This window comes from Lonchura striata, chromosome 18, assembly GCF_050655825.1.
Source record: "Lonchura striata isolate lonStrDom1 chromosome 18, ASM5065582v1, whole genome shotgun sequence".
Classification (NCBI taxonomy): domain Eukaryota; kingdom Metazoa; phylum Chordata; class Aves; order Passeriformes; family Estrildidae; genus Lonchura; species Lonchura striata.
In genome coordinates this window covers 8,106,887-8,132,730 of record NC_140720.1, presented here as the reverse complement: position 1 = coordinate 8,132,730, position 25,844 = coordinate 8,106,887, and the positions used below count along the sequence as shown (strand labels likewise).

At 46.9% G+C, this 25,844-nt stretch overlaps 3 protein-coding genes across 3 annotated transcripts; 2 read left to right on the top strand and 1 right to left on the bottom strand.

The window, feature by feature from the left end:
- The first annotated feature begins 4,588 nt into the window (after positions 1-4,588).
- On the top strand, positions 4,589-15,017 carry JPT1 (Jupiter microtubule associated homolog 1). The gene is made up of 5 exons (XM_021554547.4): positions 4,589-4,742; positions 7,127-7,269; positions 7,868-7,965; positions 9,886-9,913; positions 14,045-15,017. Exons 1-5 carry the CDS (start codon positions 4,687-4,689, stop codon positions 14,191-14,193), a joined length of 474 nt encoding a protein of 157 aa, XP_021410222.2. The 5' UTR covers positions 4,589-4,686; the 3' UTR covers positions 14,194-15,017.
- Positions 15,018-15,863: 846 nt separating this feature from the next.
- On the top strand, positions 15,864-23,147 carry NT5C (5', 3'-nucleotidase, cytosolic). Its single transcript, XM_085556462.1, has 6 exons — positions 15,864-15,876; positions 16,292-16,569; positions 21,269-21,369; positions 21,454-21,514; positions 22,585-22,699; positions 22,781-23,147. The coding sequence occupies exons 1-6, from the start codon at positions 15,864-15,866 to the stop codon at positions 22,921-22,923; spliced, it is 711 nt and encodes a 236-aa protein (XP_085412588.1). The 3' UTR covers positions 22,924-23,147.
- A 301-nt stretch (positions 23,148-23,448) lies between these two features.
- ARMC7 (armadillo repeat containing 7) lies at positions 23,449-25,718 on the bottom strand. Its single transcript, XM_021555550.3, has 3 exons — positions 25,539-25,718; positions 25,321-25,464; positions 23,449-24,486 (listed from the first exon to the last, which is right to left on the bottom strand). Exons 1-3 carry the CDS (start codon positions 25,603-25,605, stop codon positions 24,149-24,151), a joined length of 549 nt encoding a protein of 182 aa, XP_021411225.2. The 5' UTR covers positions 25,606-25,718; the 3' UTR covers positions 23,449-24,148.
- Positions 25,719-25,844: the final 126 nt, after the last annotated feature.

Genomic DNA, 25,844 nt, shown 5'->3' with positions numbered 1-25,844 from the left:
CACATGAACTTAAGGAAATCCACTTGTCAGAGGATAAAGGAAGACTGGGCAAAGAGGTCTTGTCAGGCTAGTTGGGAGGTAAGTTCATGTTTTATTAAACAGCTAGGATCTTTCAAGAGCCTGGGAAAATTACATTATTACCTACAATTTTCAAATAATGTGTTCTAAAGTGATTGCCATGCAATTTAGTTAATATTTCTCCCATGGTTTTTAAATGAAAAAGGATGGAGTAAGTTATAATTGGATAGAGTCCCCTGGTGAGTTCTGGTGGATGGGTGGACCCTGCCTTCAGCCTGTGCTGGGGTTTTAGTCTCTCAAATGAGTTATGGACATGACCAGTTATTTAAAAATAGATAACCAAAATTCTGTCAGGTACCTTAAGTAATGCATTTTTATTCATGTGCAGGGGAGATAATGACGGATCGAAATCACAGCTGTTTTGGGTGGTTGACACCTGAAAAATCAATGCCTTTGTTTATCTGCACAGTGGGGATCACAGCCACCCCAGAGGGCTCCTGTGGGGGTCAGTGCTAACTGGCCAGAGGGGCTGATTCAAAAGGGGGTGAGGAGTGCGAGGCTGCTCTGACATGGAATCTTCCAGGCTGCCAGGACTGTAAGGAAATACTCCAAGTGGTAACATGAGAGAGATTCTTGTACTGGCATTTGGAGGTTTTTTTAACAAAAGAAAAATCCCTGAAGTAATACTGAGATAATTGCTGCTTCAAGATCGCTGCAATATCAGAGACAGCATTTCTGCAAGGGTTAAGGGCGAAGCAAGTTGGTTTTCCAAAGCAGGAATTTTCCTTTCTAGTACCTTCACTTCATTACTTCCGAGTCAGTGTAATCTAAGTGCTGTCATTTGCCTGGTGGATGCTGGTTCTATTGTGTCTCTTACTGCAACATTAATGAAAAGGCATAATGTGACTGGCTTAAAGAGAGGAGACTTCCTAGGCTTCAGCCAGCTGGAAGTAACTGAATTTCTAAGGAATTTCAATTTGTTTTTGAAGCTAAAGATAAAAAGATGCCTCCTTGGTCATCATGTGAACAATAAATCCAAGTATTTTTCTTAGAATTTTAGGTAGTGGCCTCTTCTCAGTACATGTGTGTCAGCTGCTGTGGTGGACTCTTGTGGAGTATTAATCTAAAAGTATTTAAATATCTTGGATTATTATTAATTATACTACCAGCATAATTTAATGCATTTAATTCTCTGGTTTATTAATGTTTGTTCATTCTGCCTGTAACAAGTTTCCAGACAGTGTGTTCTGATAGGGGATAATCAATCCTTTAGTTTGTCTTGCTTTTTTAGTACTTAGTGGCAGAAGGAGTTGGGGGTACAGAACTTCTCCTGGGTGATTAGGATGTAGGAGTGTGAGGATAAATTGAAGATGGAATTTTGATCCCTATTCTCAGTTTTTGATTGGTCTCCAAGATGCTTAATTCCAGGGGTTTCCTGGTTTCTTCCCTAGCAGCATGGGAAGGTGAGGTGTTGGGAGCCCCACCTGGTGTTTATGGAATGGTTGAAGTCCCGTTAAGGGAAGAGTTTTTCCTTGTCCTGGAAAGATTTTGGTTTATGTGGGATGGGTGAGGTGGGGCGGGTGGTGCTGTGAAAGGACTGGGTGGGTGGAACAGAAATCCCAGCAGGGAATGACCTTCGCTGCTGGGATCTCTGTTCCACCCACCCAGCAGGTGCTGGAGAAGAACAGGGGATGCGTGTGAGTCAGTGAGGAGCTGCAGTGGGAATGGGGACTCTGGGAGGAGCTGTAGGTTTAAACAATCCCTGTATGAGGATGGCTTTGGAGTACTGGAGAAAGGCTGAGGTGGGGGAAGCCCAACTAGCAAATAGAGTTTATCCTTTGGAAAGGAATATTCTTCAGGGAAACATGGATGCAAAAGATACCCTCTGTGGTGAATTTTGTGCTGGTTTTGGTGACTTAGATCTCCCTCTTTCAGCACCCAGTACATGGATCCCATCAAGCACATCTGATGCCCTGCAAGGGCTCTTGAAGGATCACTTGAATAAGAAAATATCACTGTTTAAGAAATCTGAAACCAAACAAGACTGAGACACTGACTTCCCCTCCCAGCAATCCCTGCCTTTTCCCAGTAAGGAGGAACACTTTGGAGTGCATGGCCAGGCTTGGTGGTGTTGGATGTCCAGACAAGAACAGCAGCATGAGTTGGCCACTCTGCTTTTTGTGTTGTTCAGAGCTACATCTCTGCAGCTCTGAGAGGAGTCTGGGCACTGTGGTGCAATTCTGCTTCCCCAACAGTGACAGGCTGTTGGGAACTTTTCCTGAAGATGTAGAGAGGTACCAGTGCAACTTTCACAGCTCTTGGAAACAACATCATCAGCTCTGTGGGACAAACTATTGGATCTGTAGGATCCACGTTCCACTGAACTTCCATGCATCACTCCAGATGCAAAAATCTGACAGGAGCAAATCCAGCTGTGGCAAGGATTGTTTATTAGCTGGCACTTCAGCTGTGAATGAAATGGGGCAAGAGAAAACTGAGTCAAACCCTCTTTTTGTGCCTTTTGCTTGGAATAAAGAAGGATGTTCTCTGTGACAGCCATAAGTAGCAGAGACTGGCATGAAGAAACCCTTGGTCACAGAAAGATGATTAAGCTGAGGCTTTTCTCAAACCAATGGTATCTCTCCTTGCCTAACCCTTGCATTTCCTGGAGTCTTGTTCAGACTTCCAGAATGCACAATGCACTGTGCATTCCTTGCTGGTGGAATTTCAACAACAGGTGGAATTGTTTGGTGTGAGTCTTCCAGACAGCTGCTGAGAATTGTTCTGGTCAAGTGTCATCATCCTGAGATGGACTGTAAGCCCAGCCATCTTCATAAACCCCTTCATCTTGTAATGGATGAATAATCAGAAAAGCAGCTTTTATTTAAGGTGCACCCTGCAGCCAGGCCTGTGAGAGGCCAGTGGGGTCCCTTGGAAGCACTTAAGGTTTAGAATTCTAAAGCTCCGTGTGAAAACTGGCTGTGTTATAGGGAACGGGTTTTTCTTCATCTTGACTTAAAAAGTGGCTCTGTGTGTGTGTCTTAGGGGTACAAATTAAAGAGTAAAATCCTGTGGGTTTGAATAAGAAGCATTTAGATGACAAAATACTTCTGCAAGTTCCTGGGCAAGCAGATGTTTACCTGTGTGCAGGTAGGTATCATTTGACTTCTTAATGCTCAAGCCTAAGGGATAATAGAATTAAAACAACTGTGTCATGTTACTTAAAATTTCCCTTTAATCTACCTCTAAAAAAATGTGATGCAACAGAGAATTCCCTGGGGATCTAAATAGTGGTTGGAGCTTTAAAAAACACAAAACAAAACAGGATTTTTAAAAATGGATACTAGATTAAAAAAAATAATACATTGGTCCTGTTTGTGTATATTTAACAGTTCTTATCTTTAATGATTTGTGTTAATATTAAGACTGGTGGTTAATTCAGGTGCTGGATGTTATGCATAGAGGGATGTAACACAATCCTTGTATTCTCCAGACCAAAAAAATTATCTAGAAAGTGTTTTGGGGGTATTAAGGGCTGTTATTAGTGGAAAGTGGGAGGGGTAGCTGGAAAAGATGGATTTTCTTTCCCCTTTCTCCTTCCTTTATGCAAGTGCTCATTGAAATAATACTGCTGATGCATAGGTTTTGGAGTAAAAATTGTAATCAGGGAGGCATCTGTGTCTGTGAAAGTTTTAGGGACCTCCCAGTCACGAAATCAAAGGTGGATGTGGCAGATGGGTTGGCCAACACGTGGTGATTTAAAGTCTGTGACCCAAAATGTGCAGCCTCGTGCTTTTCCCAGCCGGGTGAGCAGCATTGCTGGGCCTTGTACCCCAGCTGCACTAGCCGTTAACTCAATAATCTACAATAATAAATTGCCAATTATTTTATTCTGCCATGATTTTTGAGGTGTTGGCGTTCCCCACCAGACCTGTGGCCCTGCAGGGACACAGCTCTCGTTGGATCCAACATTTAAAGCCACAGCAGCCTCGTGCCATGGCCTCGGTGCGGTTCATCCCTGTACCCTGGAGCCGCTCCCTGACACCTCTGGGGCACCCGCGGGGCTTGCCCGGGCTGGGCACGGCCGTGCGTGTGAGGGGCCAGGGGGGTACCAGGGCGGGTTTGGTGGCGCCACGGCCGCGTTAGTGCCGTGCCCCGGGCGCTGTCCGTGGGGACCGGAGCCCCGCGGGGGCAGCGGAACCTCCCTCACGGCCCGGCCCCTCCCGCGGCCCGTCAGAGGGGCAGCGCCGCGGCGACTTTTGTCTGGCCGCAGGTGCGGCCGAGCCAATCACAGCTCGCCGGCTGTGAGCGACAGCTTTTCCGCCAATCAGCAACAACAGGTGCCACGGCCCACAGCCAATCGCCGCAGAGCAGACGTAGTGCTTCACCAATGGGCACTTAGCGATGAGGCAAGGCGCCTCGGAATAGAGAGAGAGGCGGGGCAGGTGGGAGAATGGCAGAGCGCTGTCCAGTAAGAGCTCGCGACTGCGTTTGAACCGCCCAATGAGAAGGCCGGAGGTGGGCAGGGCTCGCGGGGTGTATAAAAGCCGCGGCGGTGAGGGCGGCGGCCGCAGTTGTCATCGGTAGCGGCAGGGGCTGCCGGCAGGGGCGGCTGCCTCCCTGGGACCTCGCTGTACAGAGCGCTTCCCTTGGTCCGACCCCTCCGCCATGACCACCACGGCCACGTTCTCGGGCATGGACCCCAATGGCAGGAACAGCTCCAGGTCTGCGGGGGGCAGTTAGGGCTGGGGGTCCCAGGGAAGGCATCTCCGGCGCGGCGGCTCGGGCCGGGGCTGTGGCTGTGCGGTTCCTCCCGGGCGGGCTGGCCGGAGGCGGGGGCGGCCGCGCCCACCCGCGTGGGCTGTGGGGGCACCCCGGGGCCGCGCCGTGCCCGGGGGAGGGAGGTGCGGGAGCTGCCGAGAGCCGCTCGGTGCGGCCCCGCCGCCGAACAAAGAGGGGAGGCGCTGCCCGCCTCGCCGCGCAGGCACGGCGGGGCGGGGGGCACCGCGCCCCTCCGCCCGTCCCCTCGGCCCCGCCGAGCGCCGCGGGCTGGGTGGGGCCGGGCGGGCTCCATTGTCTGCGCTGCCCGGGCGGGCCCGCTCGGTGCCCGGTGCTCGGCGCCGGGGCCGTCCGTTCCCCGCGGCCCCGCTCCCGGCGCTGGGAGCGGAGCCTGTCTGCAAACAAAGAAAACTTGGCAGGTTGGTCTGGGGGAGATGCACCCGCGGTCTCGGGAGTCACAGATGGAGAGGATCGTGTCGTTTTCCACGCTGTCGTGGCCTTTTTCAGAAGGGTTTTAGTCTGACAAAGCGGATGCTTCCTGTTCCCTTACGGCTTTCCACGGTTCTTTTTAAAGCGGAAAAAAAAAATCATCTTTACAAAGCTTGTTTCCAAACCTTTTACCAGAGCTCTTCCTGGAGCTGTGGGTGGATTATCGGTGGACATCACCGGGTATCAGGTGGAATTCAACAGCATTTCATTGCTTAAAGTGTTAAACATGGCTTTCATAAAGCAGGTTACAGCATTTTGAGGCTGTGAGAGGCTTCTAATAAAATCTGTCAGCATTTACCTGAGGTTGATAGAAGGCATTATTCATTTTTAACAGTTTGAGTGATGGATATTTTTTCCCCCTTCAGTTGTCTATTCTGTTAATGTCATTAAGTCTGTCAGTGGAAACTGTTGTGCCCTTAAGAGAGTGCTCGTTTCACTGCTGTGGTAAAAAGAGGGGATCTAAGGTTTGGGAACAAGCCCCGCTTTGGACAGGCTGTTCTTCAGAATAGTAACTGCAACAGCTATAACTATGAAAATAAACCTTCTATACGTTTCCTCAGAAAAAAAAAAGATAAAGGAGTGATTCAAGACCATTGCACGACATCTTGATTCAGAAAGGAGATAAAACAAGTAATAATAAAACATACTCTCCAGTCTGATGGGATCCTCCCATTAGCAGCTGAGTGTTAGTAATTCATAGAAAAATAATTTTTTAGGAAAAGTATTTTTTTTGGTTACGTAATGGTAAATATCCATGTCACACACCTTAAGGAATTTCCCTTGCCGTTGGGGTGTTTGAGTTCTGTATGCTGGAGAAGCGTTTTTGTGTTGCAGCTGGAATGTAACAGGCACAAATTCTCCCAAGATGTGAGTTGTACAACTGAACATGCTCTTTGTGTTTCATTCCAAGGTTTGGAGCATTAAGCTGAGTACTGTTTCCTGGTCTAACTCTGATTTATTAAATTATTTTTTAAGAAGAGGAAGTGTTCACCATCCTTAATTTGTCCTGGTGTTCATTTTGGAGTACTGGATGTCTTGAAAGCCCAAGAAGCCCCAGGTTCTGTTGGTGTCCTCGCATCTCTCTGACAGTTTTGAAAGGTTCTCACACACAGTTTTGTTCTCCTGGCTTTTGTCTGGCTTCTCCAGCTAACAGAAGATCTCCTGCTTATGAAAATGAGATCAGGAGGAGTTTATGTTTCAAGATTTATTTTGCTGCAGCTGTTCATTTTGGTTAGGTTCTGCAGGTTGGAAGCAGACTACAATCAAGCTCTTGAAGTACTGAGCAGGTTTCTTTCGTGTCTAAGAGCAGATTGTTAGATTTAGGTTACATATTTGGAGCTTGGTACACGTGTCTCTCCTAATAATAGTCAACTCCAAGCTGTTTAATTTCAACTTTTACTTCTAGACCAGCAGCATGCTGCAGACTTGAGGGTTTTTTCCTGAGGAAACAAATCTAAATAAAGGCTGCAGCACCCAGCTATCAGTGGTGCAGCCAGTCCTTTGGTTCAAGCTTCAGTCTTTGCTGTGCAGCCAGTTTGATGATTAAAAATGAACCTTCCCAGGGTACTCTTAAAAAAGCTGGAATTTGACATGCCCACATAGTTGTTTTTTTTTTTTTTTTTGGCTCAGATTGGTGGGAGCAGCCCTTGGTGTGATACTGGATGGAGCAAGGGCACAAATAGAGCACGAGAGCGTTTTATTTTTGTATGTGCCACTGAAGAGCAGTGGAGATAGAGTGTCAGGATGGAATTCTGGCAGGAGCTTACCTGGATGGTTGAAGTGATGTGCTGGGAGTGCAGCTGGGGGCTGGCACAGGGTGTAAAGCTGCCTCTCCCCACAGAGTGCTGCGTCCTCCTGGAGGCGGCTCCAACTTCTCCCTGGGCTTTGATGAGCCCCAAGAACAGCCCGTGAGGAGGAATAAAATGGCATCCAGCATCTTTGGAACCCCTGAGGAGAACCCACCTTCCTGGGCTAAAGCATCAGGTAAGGCTGTAGTGCTTTGTTTCCATATATGCTGACAGGCATTGATTCATTTTGTGGCTCAGCCTGATGCTGCTGGTGGCTGGTGTGGAAACCAGAGTTCCCTTTCCACTTGGTACTTTGAGGTTATAAGTGATGCCTACTAGCAGAGAATTGTTTATTTCTCATTAATTTCTTCCAGAAGGGTTTATTTTATGTAAGTGTTGTGCATGTTGCAAGCAGAGAATTGTGTTTTGGGTACAGTTTCTCCAGGTCACACAAGTGGAGTTGTGTCGTACTGTTTGGAGTAGCACTGATTGATTATTCAGAGGAAGTTTAGCCTTGTGTTCTCACAGCTGGATTTGAGCTTCCCTTTCTGCAGAGCACTGCCAGTATGGGTGGCCTTGGGACCCCAAACTCCATCTGCTTAAATGACATTCTCGCTGCATGGGGTGCTGCTCTAAGACAATAATTTGTGAGGTATTATCTAAAGGACCAGGACTTTTTAGAATGGTAAAGCTTTAATTTCTAAGAAAAACCTCTCCCAGAGTACCCAAACCTGTGATCTACTTTGACATTAAGTTTACCTTGCAGCCTGATTAGACTCAATCTCTGGTTGTAGGGGCTAAGCCACGTGAAACCAGAGACAGCTGTGAATCCTCTGGACCACAAAGAACAAACTCAACTGAGGCAAACTGTGGAGACTTCGTAGATCCCAAGGTCAGTACCTGGCTACAAAGAACCTGGTAATGGACAATTCACACTCTGTGTGGGATTGATTTATCACGGATGTTCGCACAGTTGGAAGCATTGTAGGATTTGAATCCTTTCTCTCAAATTTGTTTTTTCATGAAGGTTCCCCTTTCCATCTGATACTCTTCAGTATGCTGAGAAAGAAAGGGCTGGATTTTTTACAAGGACCACCTTTGTAGAGCTTCTTAACTGCTGAGACAGTAATGAAGTGATGTGAAATCTAATTTCAGCTCTGTGTGTGATTGTGGGTTTAAACATCTCACAGACAATAGTAACTACAGCACATTCTGTGTGGGTCTGACAACAAACTTGGGTTCACATCTCAGCAAATTCTCACCTCAGTAATTTTAGTGGTTTTTTTGTTCTAATAATACCATCAGATGTGTTATTTTCTATGTAAACTCTTTACCTAGTAGCAATATGAAGCATAATTCATAGTATTAATGGTGTTAAGTAAAATTTGCTGGATGTGTAATTACATTTAATGGGAAAAACAAGGTTCTTTTGAATCCAGTAAATCCAAGTATTGGATTACACAGTAAATTCAGTAAAAAACTAGTAATTTGTCTGAACTTAGATCCCTAGGAATGCAGGATAGCCTGTATTTGCATGAACAAAGAAAAAAGAAATCTCATTTAAAACTCTCCAGCCTTAGGTTTTCTGAAAATAACTGGGTAGATAAATAATTATCTCGAATGTTGTAGCAGACACTTTTTATCTTAGATTTTATTTTGGTAATTGGCATCAAGCATCACAATCCGTTTTTGTTATTAGCTGTAGCTTTTAAGTCACAAAACTGTACTGTTCTTTGTTACAAAAAATGCCCTATTTCAATTTAGCAAATATAAGCAAGTTTACTTTTTATTGTATATTTGCAGCTTTAAATTTAAACTGTTTAGTTTAATTCTTTCTAAATTGTTTAAATACTGTGGCTCTCAGCTTTGCAAAGAGATTCTTCCCATGTGGAATATTTTATGCAGTAATTCTGCTGCAAACTGCCTGGCACTTAAGGTGATACATTTGTGTCAGTTTCTGCCTTTTTTTTAATTCGAATTTCTGCAGTTTCACTGTGTAATTAACAATGTTAAATCTATGACAATTGATAAACCTGATGCTGTTGAAGAGCCTTGGCTGCTGCTGGGAGACTCCCTATCTTTGTGTCAAGCTGCAGCCTGCAAACAGATTCAGCATGTAAATAATGTTGAACTGTTCATGTAGTGAAGGAAACTTCTGGGGAAAAAAATAAAGCTGATCTGTTTCACAAATGAAGTTAAATACCCTGGAAAGGGCAAATGCTCTTGGCCTTGCCAACAGATAAATGCAAAGAGTTGCTCAGTAGAAAGCAGAGGATGCTCAACTCTTGCTTGTTGTTGTCAGTGTAATTTTTTTGCCCTTCTGGCTGGGCAGTGTGAATATTATAGGTCCTGTCAGTGCTGCTTAATATGGGATGCTCTGTACAATAAAGTGTTCTTACCCACCTCTGTCCTTCATCATGCCATGTGTCATCAGGATTAATCCAATATCTGTTTCAACTTCTAGAAGAATGTTAGGCAAATAAAGAACTGGTTAAATTATAAGTCAGTGTGTAAGAAATGGTGCTTACAAACCCATGGTTTCAATCTGCAGAATTAGGAGTGCAGAGCCCACTGTGCCACTCTGGGTTCTGTCTCTCAGAGCCTGTTGGGGTCTCTCTCAGAGCCTGTTGGGGTCTCTCAGAGCCTGTTGCTGCTCCAAAAGTGCCTCCCTGAGCCTGTGGCTCAGAATGTGGTGCCACATAGAGCAGTGTTCCCAGTCACCATGGTCACATCATGGAGGAGTACCCACTCCATGGAATAGGAAAATGCTTTGTGAAACACGAGATGTAACATGTTCCTCTCTCTTTTCTAGGGAGGAGATGTTGGTGGTGACATTTTTGGTGAGTAACTTCCTTGGACTCCTCTAGTAAAAGCCTGTTGCAGGTGGCTTTGCAGTAGAAAAGGATGTAGGATCTATAAATGGTCATTTATTAGGAGAGAGGCAGCCTGGGGTTGTCACTGGAACCCATCAAATCAACAAAGTGACCAACTGCTTCAGTGGAGTGTGGGCATGGAGTGAAATGGTGGAGTGCTGATGCTCATCAGGGTAAAAAGGAAAACTGTCCTGTTGGTTTATTTTGCTAGCAGCTGTTGGTGTGAAGATTTGTCTGAGTACTGGAAGGTAAGGTGGAGACTCCTGCAAAGAGTTCAGTGATTGAAAGGCCACACTGCTGTTAGAGTTGCTTAAAATTAAATAGGACCATCAACATAATTGATTTTAGTTTAGCAGTTTCCTTTTTTCCCATTGTCTTTTGATACAGCAAACTCCATATTCACAGGAAGAATCAAAAGCAGCTACTGCTTCTGCAAGTGTCTGTATTAACCAGCTCTTGACTTCCTGTTGCTTTTTAAATGCTGATTTTTGCCAAGGAAGTTGATCTGCATACTGCAAATCTGTAAACAGGCATTTCCCCTTGAAGTGCTTTTTCTAGTTCTAAGGATGGAAATGCCTCCTTTGCAAGATTCACTTTAAGAATACCTGACTTCCTGATGACAGGAATGCATGTGTTGACTGCTGCTTTCCAAGTGCTGCTTTCAACACCTAGGAGTGGTGGGACATCCCTGAAGCCATTAGCACCTCCGTGTCCTGAAAAGACTTTTGCTGGGAGCGAGGGGGGAGAGCTTGTCCAGAACATTTCCACTACCTCTGAGTGGTATCTGTGCCTAAAATAAGTGTTACCTCTCTAGCAGGCTGCTTCTAATCCAACTGCACAGGCTCTAGGATTTCTTTCCCATGTCTGTCTGGTCTTAATTAGCACTGTAGGCATCTAGTATTTATGCCTTGAGTAGGAGGATGTGGTTTGCTAATAGAAGAAAACTGCTCTAAGGGCTCTGCTGCTTTTCCTGGTGCTTGTTTAAACCAGCTCCCCACAGGGCAGAGGAGATCCCACAGACAGCAGGGAGGTGAGAAGGGCTGAGATGCCAGGAAGCAGAAATAGGGCTGCCTGGGATCAGGACAGCTGGCTGAAATTCTGAGTGCAAAGTGATATTCCTGACTTGTTTAACAAAGTTCACATTTTCACAGGTGTTGTATTTGTCTTTTGGTTTGTTGTGACAGTGAAGGAAGTTCTTATCAAGGGTCAGGTGAATCTATGCTGACAGGTGGTTAAAAAACAAGTGTTAAGGAAGGTCACTGGGATTGCTTCTTATATTGGCCGGGACTGAAAATTAAATTTTTTAAGGTGGCCAAGATGAAATAAAAATGGCAGGCAAAGGTTTGAATGTTAAGCTTTCCCTGATGGTACTTAGGAAGGAGTAGAAATGAATGCCTTCTGGAAATGGTGTCTGTGGCAGATACCTAAGCATCCTGATTGTTAAATGAATTAATCTGATTGTTAAATTAATTCCTACCCCTGATGCTTTGGGTGTTGTAGTTCAGTGGAGCCCAGTCTCACAGATCTGGCTGTCCCTCCTCTCCTGGATTTTCCAGATGGGATGGCAGATCTGGGCTGCTGAACATCCCACTGGCACACCTGAGAGTTTGTGCTGGCCTTGTAGGGGTCTCTGGGCTTAGGAAAGGAACAATGAACACACCTCCAAGCAAAAGCTGTCTGCTGACAAATTCACAGCATAACCAGATTCCTAATAGGTTTCTGTCATTAAAAATGTTTAATCTTTTGAATGTGGAAATTATTTTCTGTATGTAAATAAAACCCCAAGTATGTGTTAGGTGGGATGTGTATATTTATTAATCAACCCTGTCTAGGGTAAAAAAAAAAAACAAAAAAACCAAAAAAACATTTATTTTGCAGCAGGGTTCTTGTCTCCTCTTTGGGAGATGTAGTTCCTTTCTGGGCATCAGAGTTCCCAGTGGCTTGCAGTGCACTCAGCAGGGAGCTGTTTCAGGGATTAGACCCTTCCTGAGAAGGGAGAACTTTAATATTTTATCTGATCCTGTCGGTTTTACCACTTCACTCATTAGCTTGGCAAACTTACCTTGATTATGTGGGAAGTGCTAAATATATCAGCTACACAAGGAGCTACAGAAACTTCCCCCAAAGCCTCCTGTGCTGGTAATTCTTGTTTCTTTTGTGATTCAGGGACAGTGTGAGCTGAATGAATGTGAGCAGCTAAAGAGAATCAGGCAGTGCCCAGTTGAGTGTCAGCAGTGCCTGGCTGTACATGACCCACAGGAAGGTGGAGCCTGGATCCTGCACAGTGCTGGGACTGTCCCCAGGCAGGGACAGTCAGAGCAGACCCTGGGCCACAGCAGCTACAGGAGCTTCAGGATTAAAATGTGTTAACCCAGCACAGCTGAAACAAACAGTTAATGAGCACAGCAGAGATCTCTAGTGGAGATTATTCCTGATTGCACGAGGACTGTGCTCAGATGCTGGAGTTGTTCTGAGATTATTATAAGCATGGATATAGGGGGGTTCAGTGGGCACAAGTTGGGTTTTGAGGTTTCTCATTACATTTTGCACTGAAAAAAATAAACTGGGTTGACACGGGGTGTGAGGAAAGCTGCTGCTGCGGGTAGGAAGAATAGGAGGCAAAGGGTAGGACTTAGTAATTACCTTTCAGGTTGGAAAAATGAGCTATGGGAGATGAGGCTAGAAGTGGTTTTAGTCAGTGCCTTTGTCTGTGACCTGGAAAAGGTAATGAACAGTGAAGTCTCCAGTTTTGTTGGTGATACTACCTCTTTCCAGCAGTCAAATTGTGCTGATGGTGGGAAAATCTCACTGCTAGAAGGATTCCACTAAATGAGGCAGGCAGGTATAAAGTCAGGATAATCCCTGTGTAAGCAAGTGTAAAGTAATGAATCTAGGGGGGAAAACCCCAAAAACTAAACCATGGCAGCCTTGTGTTCAGCTGTGTGCTGTGGTGCTCCCAGGATCTGCCTTGAGTCTTCCCCTTGAAATTCTTTGAGGTGTTTGGAGGTGCCAGCAAAATGTAAGTCATCAGGGAGAGGATGGAAAATTACATACTTTTTGTCTGCAAACAGTGGTAATACCCCCATATCTTGAATTGACTACAGTCTTCCACACATGAAGAGCAGGGGGTTGTAGTGGAGGTGACAGGGAAGATGAAGGGGTGTAGTGGCTGTTCTGTGAGGGGAGATTGGAATAGTTGTGCCTGTTCCAGTTTGAAGAGAAGGCTGGGGGAGGAAAACTGATCAAGATCTACTAAATCTTGAAACTTAAGCTGAATGTGCAGCAGTTCTTTGAATTCTGAAAACCCAGAATTAGTGATCATGAGAGGAAACAAAGGGGTCTGTTGAAAATAGGTGAGGTTTATCTTCACTCCCAATATCAAGGGCTGCTTGGTGCTGATTTGGGCCTTTGGCTCAGAACTGGTCATGCTAATCTGTAAAAAGGTGAGATGCTGAAGTACTTGCTGTACTCAGCTGTCAACAATGCAGATACATTAGTTGTTTCCTCCAGTATCTAAAGTGCTTCCTGTGAAGAATTCCTTCTGTGCCCTGTCTTCACTTGTGGTTTGCTCAGAAGGATTTAAAATAAACTATCATGTGCTCTCCAGGGAGTGTACAATCAGAGCCTCCCCATGCATGGCTGTTCCCTGGTGTGTCTTGTGTGAAGCCTCAGAAGTGTGTCAGATCCTTTTCCCTCCAGTTAGGAAATTGGGGATGCAGTTTGAGCTCTTGCTGGTGCTGCTGTGGCTCCCAGCACCTGCTCAGAGTGACAATGCCACAGTCACAATGCTGACTGATTATATGTACAAGACTTAAGCTTAAGCTGCTTGTCATTAAAAAAAAATGAATTGCTGGTGTCTCTTAATAGCAGCTGGCTGAATGTAGCTCTGCCTGAAGGCCTGAGACTGAGCTGTAAGGCCTCAGATTTGATCTGAGAAACACTTCTGAGGGCTGAGTCTGCCCTGCCAGTGGGTGACAGCATTGGAGTGTGTCTGTACCCCTGGACAAAACTGACAGGAGCTGAGCTTCCGACTGAGCCAGCCAAACATCTGGCTCTCATCATCCACATCAAACACTTTAAAAGCTTCTTTTCTTCTAGAAAACACTGAGGCTGATGTAGAAGCTGCCCCAGGTCAGAGTGAAGAAAAGTCCCTGCCTGCTGCACCTGTTCCTAGCCCAGTAGCACCAGCACCTGCACCCTCCAGGAGAAATCCACCCGGTGGCAAGTCCAGCCTAGTGCTCGGTTAAACCTTTCCTTTCCTGACTGTTTTGAACTCGTGTCTGTTTTCTTTTCCCCCATGCTTGTGAACTGCACAACTTGAGCCTGACTGTACATCTCAAATTTCGTTCATTAAAAAGAAGCACTTTATGTACTCCATCTTTTTTTGAAATTAAGGGTTTTTTTCCACTTCTGTCCTGTGTTTACCCCAGATCTGCTGCAAGTGACATGAGTGTTTTCTAGTGATAGACTTGAGGGAAAGCTTTATGAAGTATTGTAATGTAATTCAAAGGAGAGTAGCTTGGTTCTAAGTGTGCTTAGAGGGTTTTTGTACTGAGATTTTTTTTTTTAGAACCCCTTAGCTTTACAAAGGGTCTAGAATCCTGGTTAACCACGCCAGCAAACAATCAGCAAGAGCAGTCCCTTCCTCCACATGTGGGATTTAGCTATCTAAAAGGCTTCATTGACTGCATGTGGTAAATGCCTTGAGCCCTGCTGTGCCATATCAATCATTAAGTGGTTAATGTACACCATGCTGCCTTTAAAAACAAAATAAATCTTGATACTGGACTCCTATGACACAGGGTCTGTGCCAAATATAGGGCTGATGACCAGAGCCACCTGGCCTAGTGCTGGGAAGGGGCTGATTCAGACTTTATTCAGTAAATGTGGAGTGGATCATATAAATAAGAATTACAGGGCATTTTTTTTTTTACAACTGACTCAATGCTGTGCATGATCATGCTGGTGCTTGACCATGAGGTGAAAATCTCATCCTTTAAAGTGTGTGTTGTAATTTCACAAAGCTGGATTGTTGCTTAAAAGTAAATAATATAGAAATTTTGAATCAGTGTTTCCTGTGTGGGTTTTATTTCACGGGTTTGGTTTTGGTTTCTTCTCAGTTGTCCTTGTCTCAGCCAATCTTCCCTGCTCTAACAGAGTTGTTACACCTGCCTTGAGGTCACCACCATGTGCCAGCTTCCCCTGAAGAGAGAATCTGACTTAACTCTTCATTTTTGGCTTCTCGATCAGAGAACTGTGGAATATGGCTTGATAAATATTACAGTTTATCCAACACACTTTTTTTTGCAAGAAAACTGAGAAAAGTTTATTTTCCTCATTAAAAAGAAAAAAAACAGAGGACCCTAAAAAGGGAGAGGGTGGAATTGAGACCAAACCATGATGTTGTCTGCTGTTCTGGAAGGGCTCTGTTGCCCAGTAAGCTACAGCAGAGGATCTCAGTCGAGCAGCTCTGTGTGCTGGTGCCTTTTCCAGCCTTCTCCAGGAAGAACTGGTGCCTGAAAACACCCTGGCTTCCCAGATCACTGCTGGAGAAGCGCTGCCCTGGGGTGCTGGATTTGCTCTGACATGTTCCTCCCGTCCTCCATCCAGGGGGGTTCCCTATAGCTGATGTGCACCGTGCCCTGCACTGGCTGCATAGAGAGCATGGGGATAACCCATAAATTAATGTTTCCTTTGCAAGCCTCATGCCCAGGGAGCTTGTTAATGCTCCTTGATGGCTGCTGAGGCTCCTCTGTGCTTCTTTCTCCTCGGGGCAGGGATCTGGCAGCTGCAGCCCGGCCACTGCGGGGTCCCGAGGGGTGGCAGGGGGGCTTTTGTGGGCTTTTGCTCTATTCCTGCTGGAGCCCAGCCCTGTTCCTATTGTAAATGCAGGCAAACCCAGTGGGAAGAAATGATGATGGCCAACTCCAGTTCGGAAGGCTGAATGATTTCTTTATTATAACTATGCTATAATACATTAATATGCTATATAAAGGAAGATACTAAAACTGCAAACCTACTTTCTCTAACTGCCATATTTAACTCACTTGTGACTCTCTGTCAAGAGTCCAGCCCCAGGTGGGTTGAATTGGCCATCAGGCTCAAACAATCCTCACCAGAATCCAACCAAGCAATCACGCCAGGTAAACAATTTTCCAAACGCATTCCACATGAGAAAAACAAGGAGCAGAAATAGAAATTGTTCTCTCTTTCTTTCTCTTTGTGCTCCTCTATGAAAAATCCTGAGAGAGAAATGTGCTTACCACACATTCCCAGGCGGGGCTGGCTTGGAGGCGCTCCGCCCCGCCCTCTCATGCATATTCATAAATGATGAATATTCATGAGCGCTCCGCGTGCGCCGGAGCCGGCGGCGCTGCGGCCGCGTGTGCGGGAGCGGCGAGCCGGGATGGGGATGGGGATGGGGACGGGGATGGGGATGGGGATGGGGATGGGCAGCGCCGCTGCCGGTGCTGCTGGCCATGGACGGGGTCCTGGCCGACTTGGAGGGCGCGGTGCTGCGGGAATTCCGCGCCCGCTTCCCGGCGGAGCCGCGCCTGGAGCTGGCGGAGCGCCGCGGCTCCGCGGTGCGGGAGCAGTACCGCAGCCTGCGGCAGGAGCTGGCGGTGAGTGCGGCCGCGGGGCCAACACCCTCCCCACCCCTCCGGGAAACTCGCCCCGGGCTGTGCGCAGCTCAGCGCAGGGACAGTGTTTTTTTTTTTTTTTTTTTTTTGTCCATGCATACCTAGATGGGATTTGTTTAATATTCAAACAATAAGTCATGTTTGTTTATGTAAGATAATCAAATTCATGCCTACTGACTGTGTTTACACGTTTCTGCTTCCAGGAATTTTTGGCCATCAATAGTCATCGATCAGAACTCTGGCAGTTTGGAGCCTGTGGAAGTGCTGACTGGATTCATATTCCTGTCTATCGGCCAGTGGCAGGAGCCTGTACTTCTCTGTAGGACAGGAGGGAAATGAAATTGTCATTTCTTAGCAGTAAAAAATGCCTAGGCTGAGTACATGATCTTAAAATGAGCAACAAATTTCTAGGGAGTGTTCAGCACAGCCTGGATCAGCATCTGTTCCATTTCCTTAGAGTCCTTAACTGTCCTGTGGTGACCAGAAGGAAGGATGAAGTCTGCATTTACACTATTTGTAATTTTGTCTTGCAGACCTTTTTGTTACTCATTCAGCCATTAGCAATCATTAAAAATGGCAGCATTTTGCATGAACAGAGGGTGTCCCACCAGCTTTCTCCTGCTATTCCTGATCTCTTACCTGCTGTGCACTTGGCTTGTCAGGGCATGCAGAGGGAATATGGATACAGGATTTCATTCTGTACAAACTCAGATAAAACATATGTAGTTCTTGTCCTTCTGTGGAGCCATGTGAGCACGTGCAGAGTGCTCAGGGAACATTGAGTAAGTTATTGTTCTGCTGCAAGGCAAGAGCAAGAACATGAGTAGGTAAAGAAGAGGGTTCAGTGAATGGTTTGATGGCAGACTTCTCACCCACACATCCCTCTGTAAAGGGCTGGCTGTCCTGGAAGAAGACACTGATTATCAATCAGTATACATGCATGAAACACAAAATTAGAAATACTGTGAATCCAGACTTCACGCTTCCTTATGGTCACCACAGGACAGTCGAGTGCCTTACAGGACTCTGCAAGGAAACTGCTGATCCAGGCTGTGCTGAACACTTTCCCTTAGAAGTTAATTGTTCATTTTAAGATCCTGTACTGGGCCTGGGAGTTTTACTGCTAAGAAGTGACAATTCACATTCATTTCACTCCTGTTCCATAGTGAGGGAAAGGCTTCTGCATCAGAGTAAAGGGCAGGAGTGCTGGCTCCAGTCAGCATTTCCACAGGCTCCAACTTCCAGAGTTCAGATCAATGACTGTTGATGGTCAAAAGTTCCTGGAAGCAGAAACCTGTAAATATAGTCAGTAGACATAAATTTGGCTATTACATTGCATAAACAAACAAGATTTTTTGTTTAAATGAGTATTCCTTAAACAAATACTGGGTGAAAAAAAAAAAGCTGCAGGTAATTCAAGGGGTCATGACTTTTTTTAATTTTCTTTTTTGGAAGGCCTACAATCTGATCTATGAGAAAAATTGCCCTTTGTTCTATTTCTGGAATTCTCGTTCCCTAATTTGGTTCATGCTCATCCTGTTCCTCCCCAGACCTTAGGTGTGGCAATGAAATAACCAGATAACTGGTTTGGATCGCAGCACACCAGCAGTGGCAGAAAGCTCTTATCTTGCTGTTCTAGCATGACTTCCTAAGGAAATAAGCTATGGAGCTGTGCTGTGTGTCTGTCTCCTTTGGTAGTCTCTGGAGCTTTGGGCTGGTTTAGATATGTTTGGCAGGACAATAAAATTGTAAAGATCTGAGGCTCCTTTGGGTTTTATGTAAATGCCATCCATTAGTTTAAAAACAGAGTCCTTGTTTGTTCTGCTATGGCTCTATAGAGTGTCTGTGGGACAGGAGAATCCCTGTGGAAAGTCTCTGCCTGGCTCCAGCTGCAGGGAAAGTTTTGGCAGGAACCAGCAGCCCAGACAGAGCAGTTTGTGTGTCCATGCAGGGAAACTGAGCCCACAGTTTGCTGTAAGGAGGGGACCAGCTGAACACTCTTCGTGACAAGTGTCAGCTGTGTCTGTCCATGAACTTCCAGGCTGTGGGATATTCTCGTGGCAGGGCCTGGGAAATGCTGTGGGGATGATTCATGCATCTCCTCTTCCCGAGTGGTGTTCACGCTTAGTTGGTGCTGAGCAGCTGCCCCTTGAAACTTTAGCCATTACTTTGGTTTTGTTTCTGTTTTGATTGCAAGTTGATCATTAATTTCACACTGTAAATCCATTTTATTTAGAAGGACTTCTAATCAATTTTATTTTGTTGAAGATTTTTTCACTACACTTGCCTACCTGCCCTCCTGTGTGTGTGGCCATTTGGTTGGTGGGTATTTATCCCTGTTTCCTGGCCCCAGGCAGTTTCAAGAAAAGGATTCAACATCCCCACCAGTGATAAAAATTTTCTAGAATTACTTTGACGTCCTGCAAATGCTAAAGCATAGGGACAGATGTAGTGCCTCCAGTTTTGTATCCAAATTGTTATCTTACTAACGGAAGTTAAAAGGAAACATTCAGCATTGGTGGCACGAACATGTGGAAAGAAAATGGTTTTACTTTCTTTTTCTAGTCACATTTTTATGAGAGGAAATGGCTTCTGGTTCCAAGAGTCATCAAATCAAATTTCTTTCTCCAACAAAGCCAGACTTTTTTGTGATGTGGTGGAAACTTGCCAGTTTCTGGTGTCTTGCTGTAGGATAAAAAAGCTTTCAGACACGAGCCCCAAGTCTGTAATTCAATCTCCTTGGGAAGAGCTCCAGGGAATTGTTGCTGGGATCAGGGAGGCTTTGCATGGAAACAGATCTGATTGCCATGTCTGAACCTAGACAGGCTCCTTCACCTCTTCTGATCGGCGTGTGAAATCAGGCAGTGCTTCCAACTTTCTGCCTGTTGATTTATGAGTATTTGTAGGTGGTGATTACTGAGTGAGCTTCAGTATCTGGGAGTCTGGTTTAATGCTGACTCTTTGACACTGCTGCTTAATTGAAATGGGTTTTTGTTGGTGTTCCACTGGTGTGTACTGGTGGTGTAAAGCAAGCAGACCTTCAGCTGGAGTCTAAAGAACTGGACTCTTCTAAGCAAAGGCTGCAGCCTGCCTTTGAAGAATACTAAAGAAGAATTAAGTTTTCCAAACTGTTCAGTGGCATGGGAATGTATGACCTTGATGCTTGTGGAAAAATGCTGCTTCGACACCTCTGAAGTTCACTATGTGACCCCAAGGAAATTAAGATTTGTGTGCCTCACTCAGGGTAAAGAGATAGTGGAAGCTTAACCTCTCTGTCTGAAGCTGAAACTTAGGCCTGGAAGGGGACTCAGCCCTCGGTGTTCCTGTGGATCCTTTGCCATGTTGGGATGTGGGAAGGAAGGGGAAAACCCATCAGCTGTGACTTATTGTGAAACAATCATTTAACACAGGCCACTGAATAGTCACCAGGGAGCAATTCTTAAAATTAACTAACCAGAGCTGGATTCAAACCAGTAAATTTCCTAATAATAGAAGACATGAAAATGTCTTACCAGTAAATTAAGAAGAAAAAGGACTGGAAGGACAGTCCGATGTGAAAATTGCCCTGGAAATTTTTCCTTTCAGAGATTAAAGATGCCATGTATTGTATCATATTAAATACCTTTTTGTCCCATTTTTGGCTACATTAACCTGGGATAACATTGCTCCTCCAGAAATCTTGTTTCTTTCCTATTTACACTCACTTAAAAATGATTCTACCTTTTGAGCTAACCTCCTTCACTACTTGCTTATCATTAATTTCCTCTCTGGTTGGTGTGGCATCCCGTGTGCCTGTATGGCAGGTGGGTTTGCATAGGTGCAGACACAAAAGGGATAAAGCCCTTATCTCAGAGCTCAGCCCAGTGCTGAGCCAGGTGAGGGGAGCAGTGTCCCACAGCACCCTCAAACCCAGCCCAGATGGGGTTCCCGGGGTCACAGATCACCTCTCCCAGAGCCAAATGTTCCTGGGGAAGCACAGGGATCACCTCTGAACTTCCTGCTGAAGTCTCAGACTCTTTGGAGCAGACTTTGCACCAGCCCATGACCTCAGAGGAACAACTCCATCCAGGCTGGAGCCAAGACTGCCTGCTCCTTCAACAATATTTGAAGCGAGTGGTTGAAAATCAAAAAGCAGCAAAGACATGGAGCTTTCCCAGAACTCTCATCCTCATCCTTCCCTCTTGCTGAAGGGATTCCCCCCAGGTGTGGCTGTGCTGGCCTGGCCATTGCACAGTCACCTCTGAGCCCTGTTTGCTCTGAAGGAAAGGAGGCTGATGGGCAGTGCCCACCCATCCCTAGTGAATTCCTGAGCCCTCAGCTCATCTCAGCCAGACGTGACAGAGGAGGAGAAGCCTCCAGTTTGTTCCTTTGGTTTTCACCAGTCAGCTGGAAGGCACCTGCTGGGAAGGGGTGGGGTGGGAGCTCTGCCTCCCTCAGCCCCCCCAGACACTCCAGTGGGTGAGGGCTGGTTGTGGGAGCAAAGCCAGGCCAGGGGCAGCTCTGCCTCCTCATGAGCCACCAGAAAGTGACTTCTCCTTGTGTGCCAAGCTGGACCTTTCCCAGAGCCCAAAGGTGAGAAATTTTATCACTCACTCCTGGGGGGAAGCACCAGGCTGTTACACAGGAGTGACTGGAGAGTGCTGCGACAGAGCCACTGCTCATTGTCCTCTGTCTCCTGCAGGCCAAGGTAGCCAGTGTCTATGAGTCACCTGGCTTCTTCCTAGACTTGGATCCAATCCCAGGAGCCCTGGAAGCTGTGCAGGAGATGCTTCACATGAAGGAGTAAGGACACTTTGCATCCTGCAGCCCTTTTCCAGGATCTGACACGCTTTCCCCTGACTGCTGACAAAGGCTGTTTCTTTTCAGTACTGAAGTCTTCATTTGCACAAGCCCTCTCCGGAAATACGAGCACTGCATTGTGGAAAAGGTGGGAGAGAATTGTTGAATTGTTTTTATTGGGTTTAGTGCTGCTTTTGCAAGGCCCTGGTGTTTCATACTACCCAGGCAGGAGCTGCTCCTTTGTGAAGACAGTAGCTGCTCCTTTGTAAAGACAGTAGCTGCTCTGTAAGATTGATCCCAGGGCCTGTGGGGTCTGATCTGGCTAGCTCTGGAGCCCCGGTCCCTCTCAATCTCACAAGGAGAAAAGTAAAAGCCAGGAGGTGCTTTTTCCTCTCTGGATGATAGTCCCACTTTATTGTGGAACCAGTCCAGGGAAGTCCAAAGGAGGCAAAGAGAAGAAAGGAGGTCAAGGGTGTTGCCACAGGAGATTTTAAACCCAGCTGGGAGGCAGAGGCGAGTGACCACAGCTGATGGGGTACAAGTGATGGGAGGGGCAAGGGGAGGAAGTTATCCAGGCTGAGACCACCACACTATCTGAGGGCTAGATTCCCACACACAGAGCAGTAACTCAGGACAGGGAATCTCCAAGTGCCACATAGTGCCAGAATTACTGTGGAGCACGTGAGTCCTGCACTCTTGGAGCTGGACTGGCACCAGCTGTGTCAGCAGGTGACAGCAAAGGAACTGTTGTAGTGTTACTCACAGGTATGTAGTGTTACATACCCAGGGGATTCTACCCTGGAGAACCAACAACAAAACCTACTTCAGTCTAAATCTGGAGCCTGAGGTGTCCCAAAAGAGTTGTGTTGAGGAGGCTGTAGAGTTGGAATAAATCCTTTTTGCCTGTGGTACAAGAATGGAAGTGGAGGACTTTGATCACTGAAATTACTTAGATGGGTACAACCCACGTGCTCTGGGCAAGCAGAAAGTGCTTCTCACACTCAACAGCTGAGCCACAGCCAGGGCAGTGCTGAGTGAAGGTTGTCACACAAACAGGTTTAATCAGCATCCTGGGCCGCACCAGTCTCCTTGTGGGGATTCCTAGACAGACATGAAGGTTTACAGAGGAAAGAAATTGCACTACTAGGGCTGGTCTGACAGGAGCGATGTGCAAACGGAGAGCACAGCAGGATTTTCTCCTATTCCTTGTCTCTGCAGTATAAGTGGGTAGAGAAACACTTGGGACCGGAGTTTGTGGAGCGGATTATTCTGACCCGAGATAAGACCGTGGTGGCTGCTGACCTGCTGTTTGATGACAAGGACACCATCCAAGGTTTGAACAGCATTTCCATGGCTGGCTGCTGGCTGGGGAGCCACCCCACGGCTGATTCCAGCTTTTCCCCCCTTCCCACAGGCGCGGAGCCAAACCCGAGCTGGGAGCACATCCTGTTCACCTGCTGCCACGACAGGCACGTCCAGCTGCCGGCCTGGCGCCGGCGCCTGCGCTCCTGGGCCGACGACTGGAAGGCCATCCTAGAAAGCAAGTGCAGGCAGTAGGCCGGGAAGGGGATGCTCTTCCCACTGCCAGGAAACAACCAGCCCAGCCCCTGCCATGCCCAGGAGGCTCTGTCACTGCAGGGATCAGCCACAGAAATGAGCTGCTCCTGTCAGACAGTGCTCTGCGTTTCTGGAAGATTGCTCTGCACTGTTCATCTCCTTAGCGTTTTGGATGTTTGCTGTTGGAGAAGAGAAACTATAAACTACAAGCAGCTGTGGTTGGATTTTTGTGTGTGTTTAACCTCATTCCTGTTTGGTTTGTGCTGTCTGGGGCCAGAGGGGAGAGAAGAGGAAGAAGGCTCTCAAATGTAAGCAGATCCAGTGTGGGTGTCTGTCAGGAAGCACTGAGCTCAAACCTTTTAAATTTTATGTATTTAGCCACCCTGGTTATAGGGTTTCCTCTTGCCTCATGGCTGATAATGAAAAGAGACTAGGCTGGCTTCGATTTTTTGGCCCTTGTGCTTGAGTAAGAGTGGGCAAAGGCTGCAAGTGCTGGAGAAAAATATTCATTAGCTCACACAGAAATGATTACACAGCATTTAAGTTAATGTTTTATTAACAGAAGCTTTTACAAGAGAGCTGTTCTCATGAGCCAGGCTGTCATGAGCCCCTTTTTTTTTACTTCACCTTTCTCATCAGTGGTAATAAAGACAAACTTAGCACTTCTTCATTTATAGGGCAGCTACAGCCTGCCTACCCTATGTAATGATTCCCTAGCTGGCTGCCTGTGCCACAATTAGAGGATGGCATAACTAGTGCCACAGGGATGGAGAGATTGTGAACTGCTAGGGCAGGGAAACTCCTTTCTCTGCAGGAAGAATACCTTTCTGTGACATTTCAGTGACTTGAGTTGACACTTAGCGTCACTTGTCATGGACACTTAAGGGGAGAGGTGTAGCACAACCAGCCAGGAACTGGAGTGGATCTAATTCTGCTCAATAACCCGAGCAGAACACCCCTCTTTACTGGGAAGGGTTATTTGTGCAAGCCGGGTGCTGAGCTGCACTTGGCAAAGCACTTTCCAATGTGCAGCTATGACCTGCTTTATTTTAAATATTTGCAGGCTTAGCTGAACGCTTGGCCCAGCTGCTGTGTTAGTGCTGTTCCATCCTGTTTGTTAACTAAACACCAGCACTGGTGGCACCAACTCCTCTCTTTAATGCTGCTCTTGACCTGCTGAGCAGAAAGGGAGAACAACAGGAGGTTCCCCTCTCCACAGCCCTGCTCAGTCCTTGGGCAGAGGAATGCCCACTGCCGTGTGCTTGCTGAGGTTCCTGGCCTCCTCCACCTGTGGAGGGCTGCAGTAATCCTGCAGGAAGATGGATGCCAGGTTACTGAGGCGCGTGTTGGCCGAGAGCGAGAAGCGGAGCATGCATTCCACCACGGGCAGCGCCGTGGTCTGCGCGCGCAACCGCGGCGTCGTCAGGAACATCAGCGTGGTCACGGCTGACACCACGGTCTCCTCGTTGGAGCTGGACAGGCAGTTGATGATGGGCTCCACCCCGTTGGCCTCCAGGATGTACTCTTTGTTTGTTTTATCCAAGCACAGGTTGCAAAGGCCACCTGGAACGGCAAGAGGAAAGTGTCCGAGGTGACGCAATTCACAGCTCATCCTATTTCTATCATCCAGATCTTCTGGATGGATGGAAAATTCTTAACGATTCCCTAGGCTGTGCGTTTTTGATTGTTTCCAGCGATTTTCCACCAGCACGCTCCGGCTGCCTGTCATTAGAGGGCACTGTTACTGCTGCACATAACTGCTCCCACACAATGATTCCAGGAACGCTCACTCATCCCTAAGGGAAGACACAAGCCAGCAGTTTATTGCAGGTGCTATAGAAAGCCAGAGAATGGAGGTAACAGAGTTAACAGTCAAGAAGCACAGAATGTTTGAAACTTGAAACTTTTGAGATGCAGACACAAACCTTAAAAATCAAATCCATTTAGTATCATCTCACAGAACCACTCACAGCATCTGGCCTTTTAGCTTATGTTCAGACAATGAAAAATCGTGGTAAGGTAGTTCCTCAAAAGATTTATTAAAATTGTCAAGTAAGTATTCTAGAAGACCAGTTGCCAATATCAGAATGGTTACATGGATCCGTACAGTGTACCTGGCAAAATATATGTATTAACAACTGCTTCTCTACAGGACAGATTTCAGTACAAAGTTAATCAGGTAGTGTTTAGGAAAAAAACCCACGAAGCAACAAAATCTTTTCCAGATAGTGTCTTCATTAAGCTCTGCAAGGACATGGAAGACACACCTGCCTCTGACTTCTCTCCCATTGTGCACTAAACGAGGCTTTATCAGCACAGTGTGGGTTTGTTTTTGGAGCCCTGGGTGACTCTGGGGCAGGTTAAGGACCAGACCGAGGGTGCTGGGGCAGCGCTTACCCATGGCAAACTCCACGAGGCTCTCGTTGTCCTCCGTAAGCATATCGAGGAACAGGTCCAGCACCTGGAGCTGCCGGAGATACTCGTAGTTGCTGGGGTCGTAGGCGAAGTTGGCCAGGTTCGCCAGCACCTGCTCCTTGGCCTCTGCAGGGGAAAAGGGTCGGTGCGTGAGGAAGCGGTCGGCGCGGAGGGGGCGAGCGAGCAGCAGCGTTTGTTACCTGTGCTGTCCGTCACCTGGAACTCGGTGACGAGCGCCTGCAGGTACTCCAGCCGACCCAGTTCCATCGGGGCACACCGCACGGGCTGCCCGTTGCACCGGACTGGGTGCTCCGAGGAATAGAGACGACACGCCCGCCTCAGCGCGGCGGGAGCAGCCCGCCCGCCGCCATTTTGTGGGCGGGACAGGGCGGTGCCAGCGCCCCTCAGGCAGCCGCCATTTTGTGGGCGGGACAGGGCGGTGCCAGCGCCCCTCAGGTAGCCGCCATTTTGTGGGCGGGACAGGGCGGTGCCAGCGCGCCTCAGGC

Bases quoted from the DNA above. Each gene is read 5' to 3' on its own strand.
- JPT1 (XM_021554547.4), top strand. From the start codon at position 4,687: ATGACCACCACGGCCACGTTCTCGGGCATGGACCCCAATGGCAGGAAC. The intron at 7,966-9,885 runs GTCAGTACCTGG...TCTCTTTTCTAG, and splicing joins GAGACTTCGTAGATCCCAAG to GGAGGAGATGTTGGTGGTGA. The intron at 9,914-14,044 runs GTGAGTAACTTC...CTTTTCTTCTAG, and splicing joins TGTTGGTGGTGACATTTTTG to AAAACACTGAGGCTGATGTA.
- NT5C (XM_085556462.1), top strand. The intron at 16,570-21,268 runs GTGAGTGCGGCC...TGTCTCCTGCAG, and splicing joins GCCTGCGGCAGGAGCTGGCG to GCCAAGGTAGCCAGTGTCTA. The intron at 21,515-22,584 runs GTGGGAGAGAAT...TTGTCTCTGCAG, and splicing joins AGCACTGCATTGTGGAAAAG to TATAAGTGGGTAGAGAAACA.
- ARMC7 (XM_021555550.3), bottom strand. From the start codon at position 25,605: ATGGAACTGGGTCGGCTGGAGTACCTGCAGGCGCTCGTCACCGAGTTC. The intron at 25,465-25,538 runs GTAACAAACGCT...TTTCCCCTGCAG, and splicing joins CCAGGTGACGGACAGCACAG to AGGCCAAGGAGCAGGTGCTG. The intron at 24,487-25,320 runs GTAAGCGCTGCC...TTGCCGTTCCAG, and splicing joins CCTCGTGGAGTTTGCCATGG to GTGGCCTTTGCAACCTGTGC.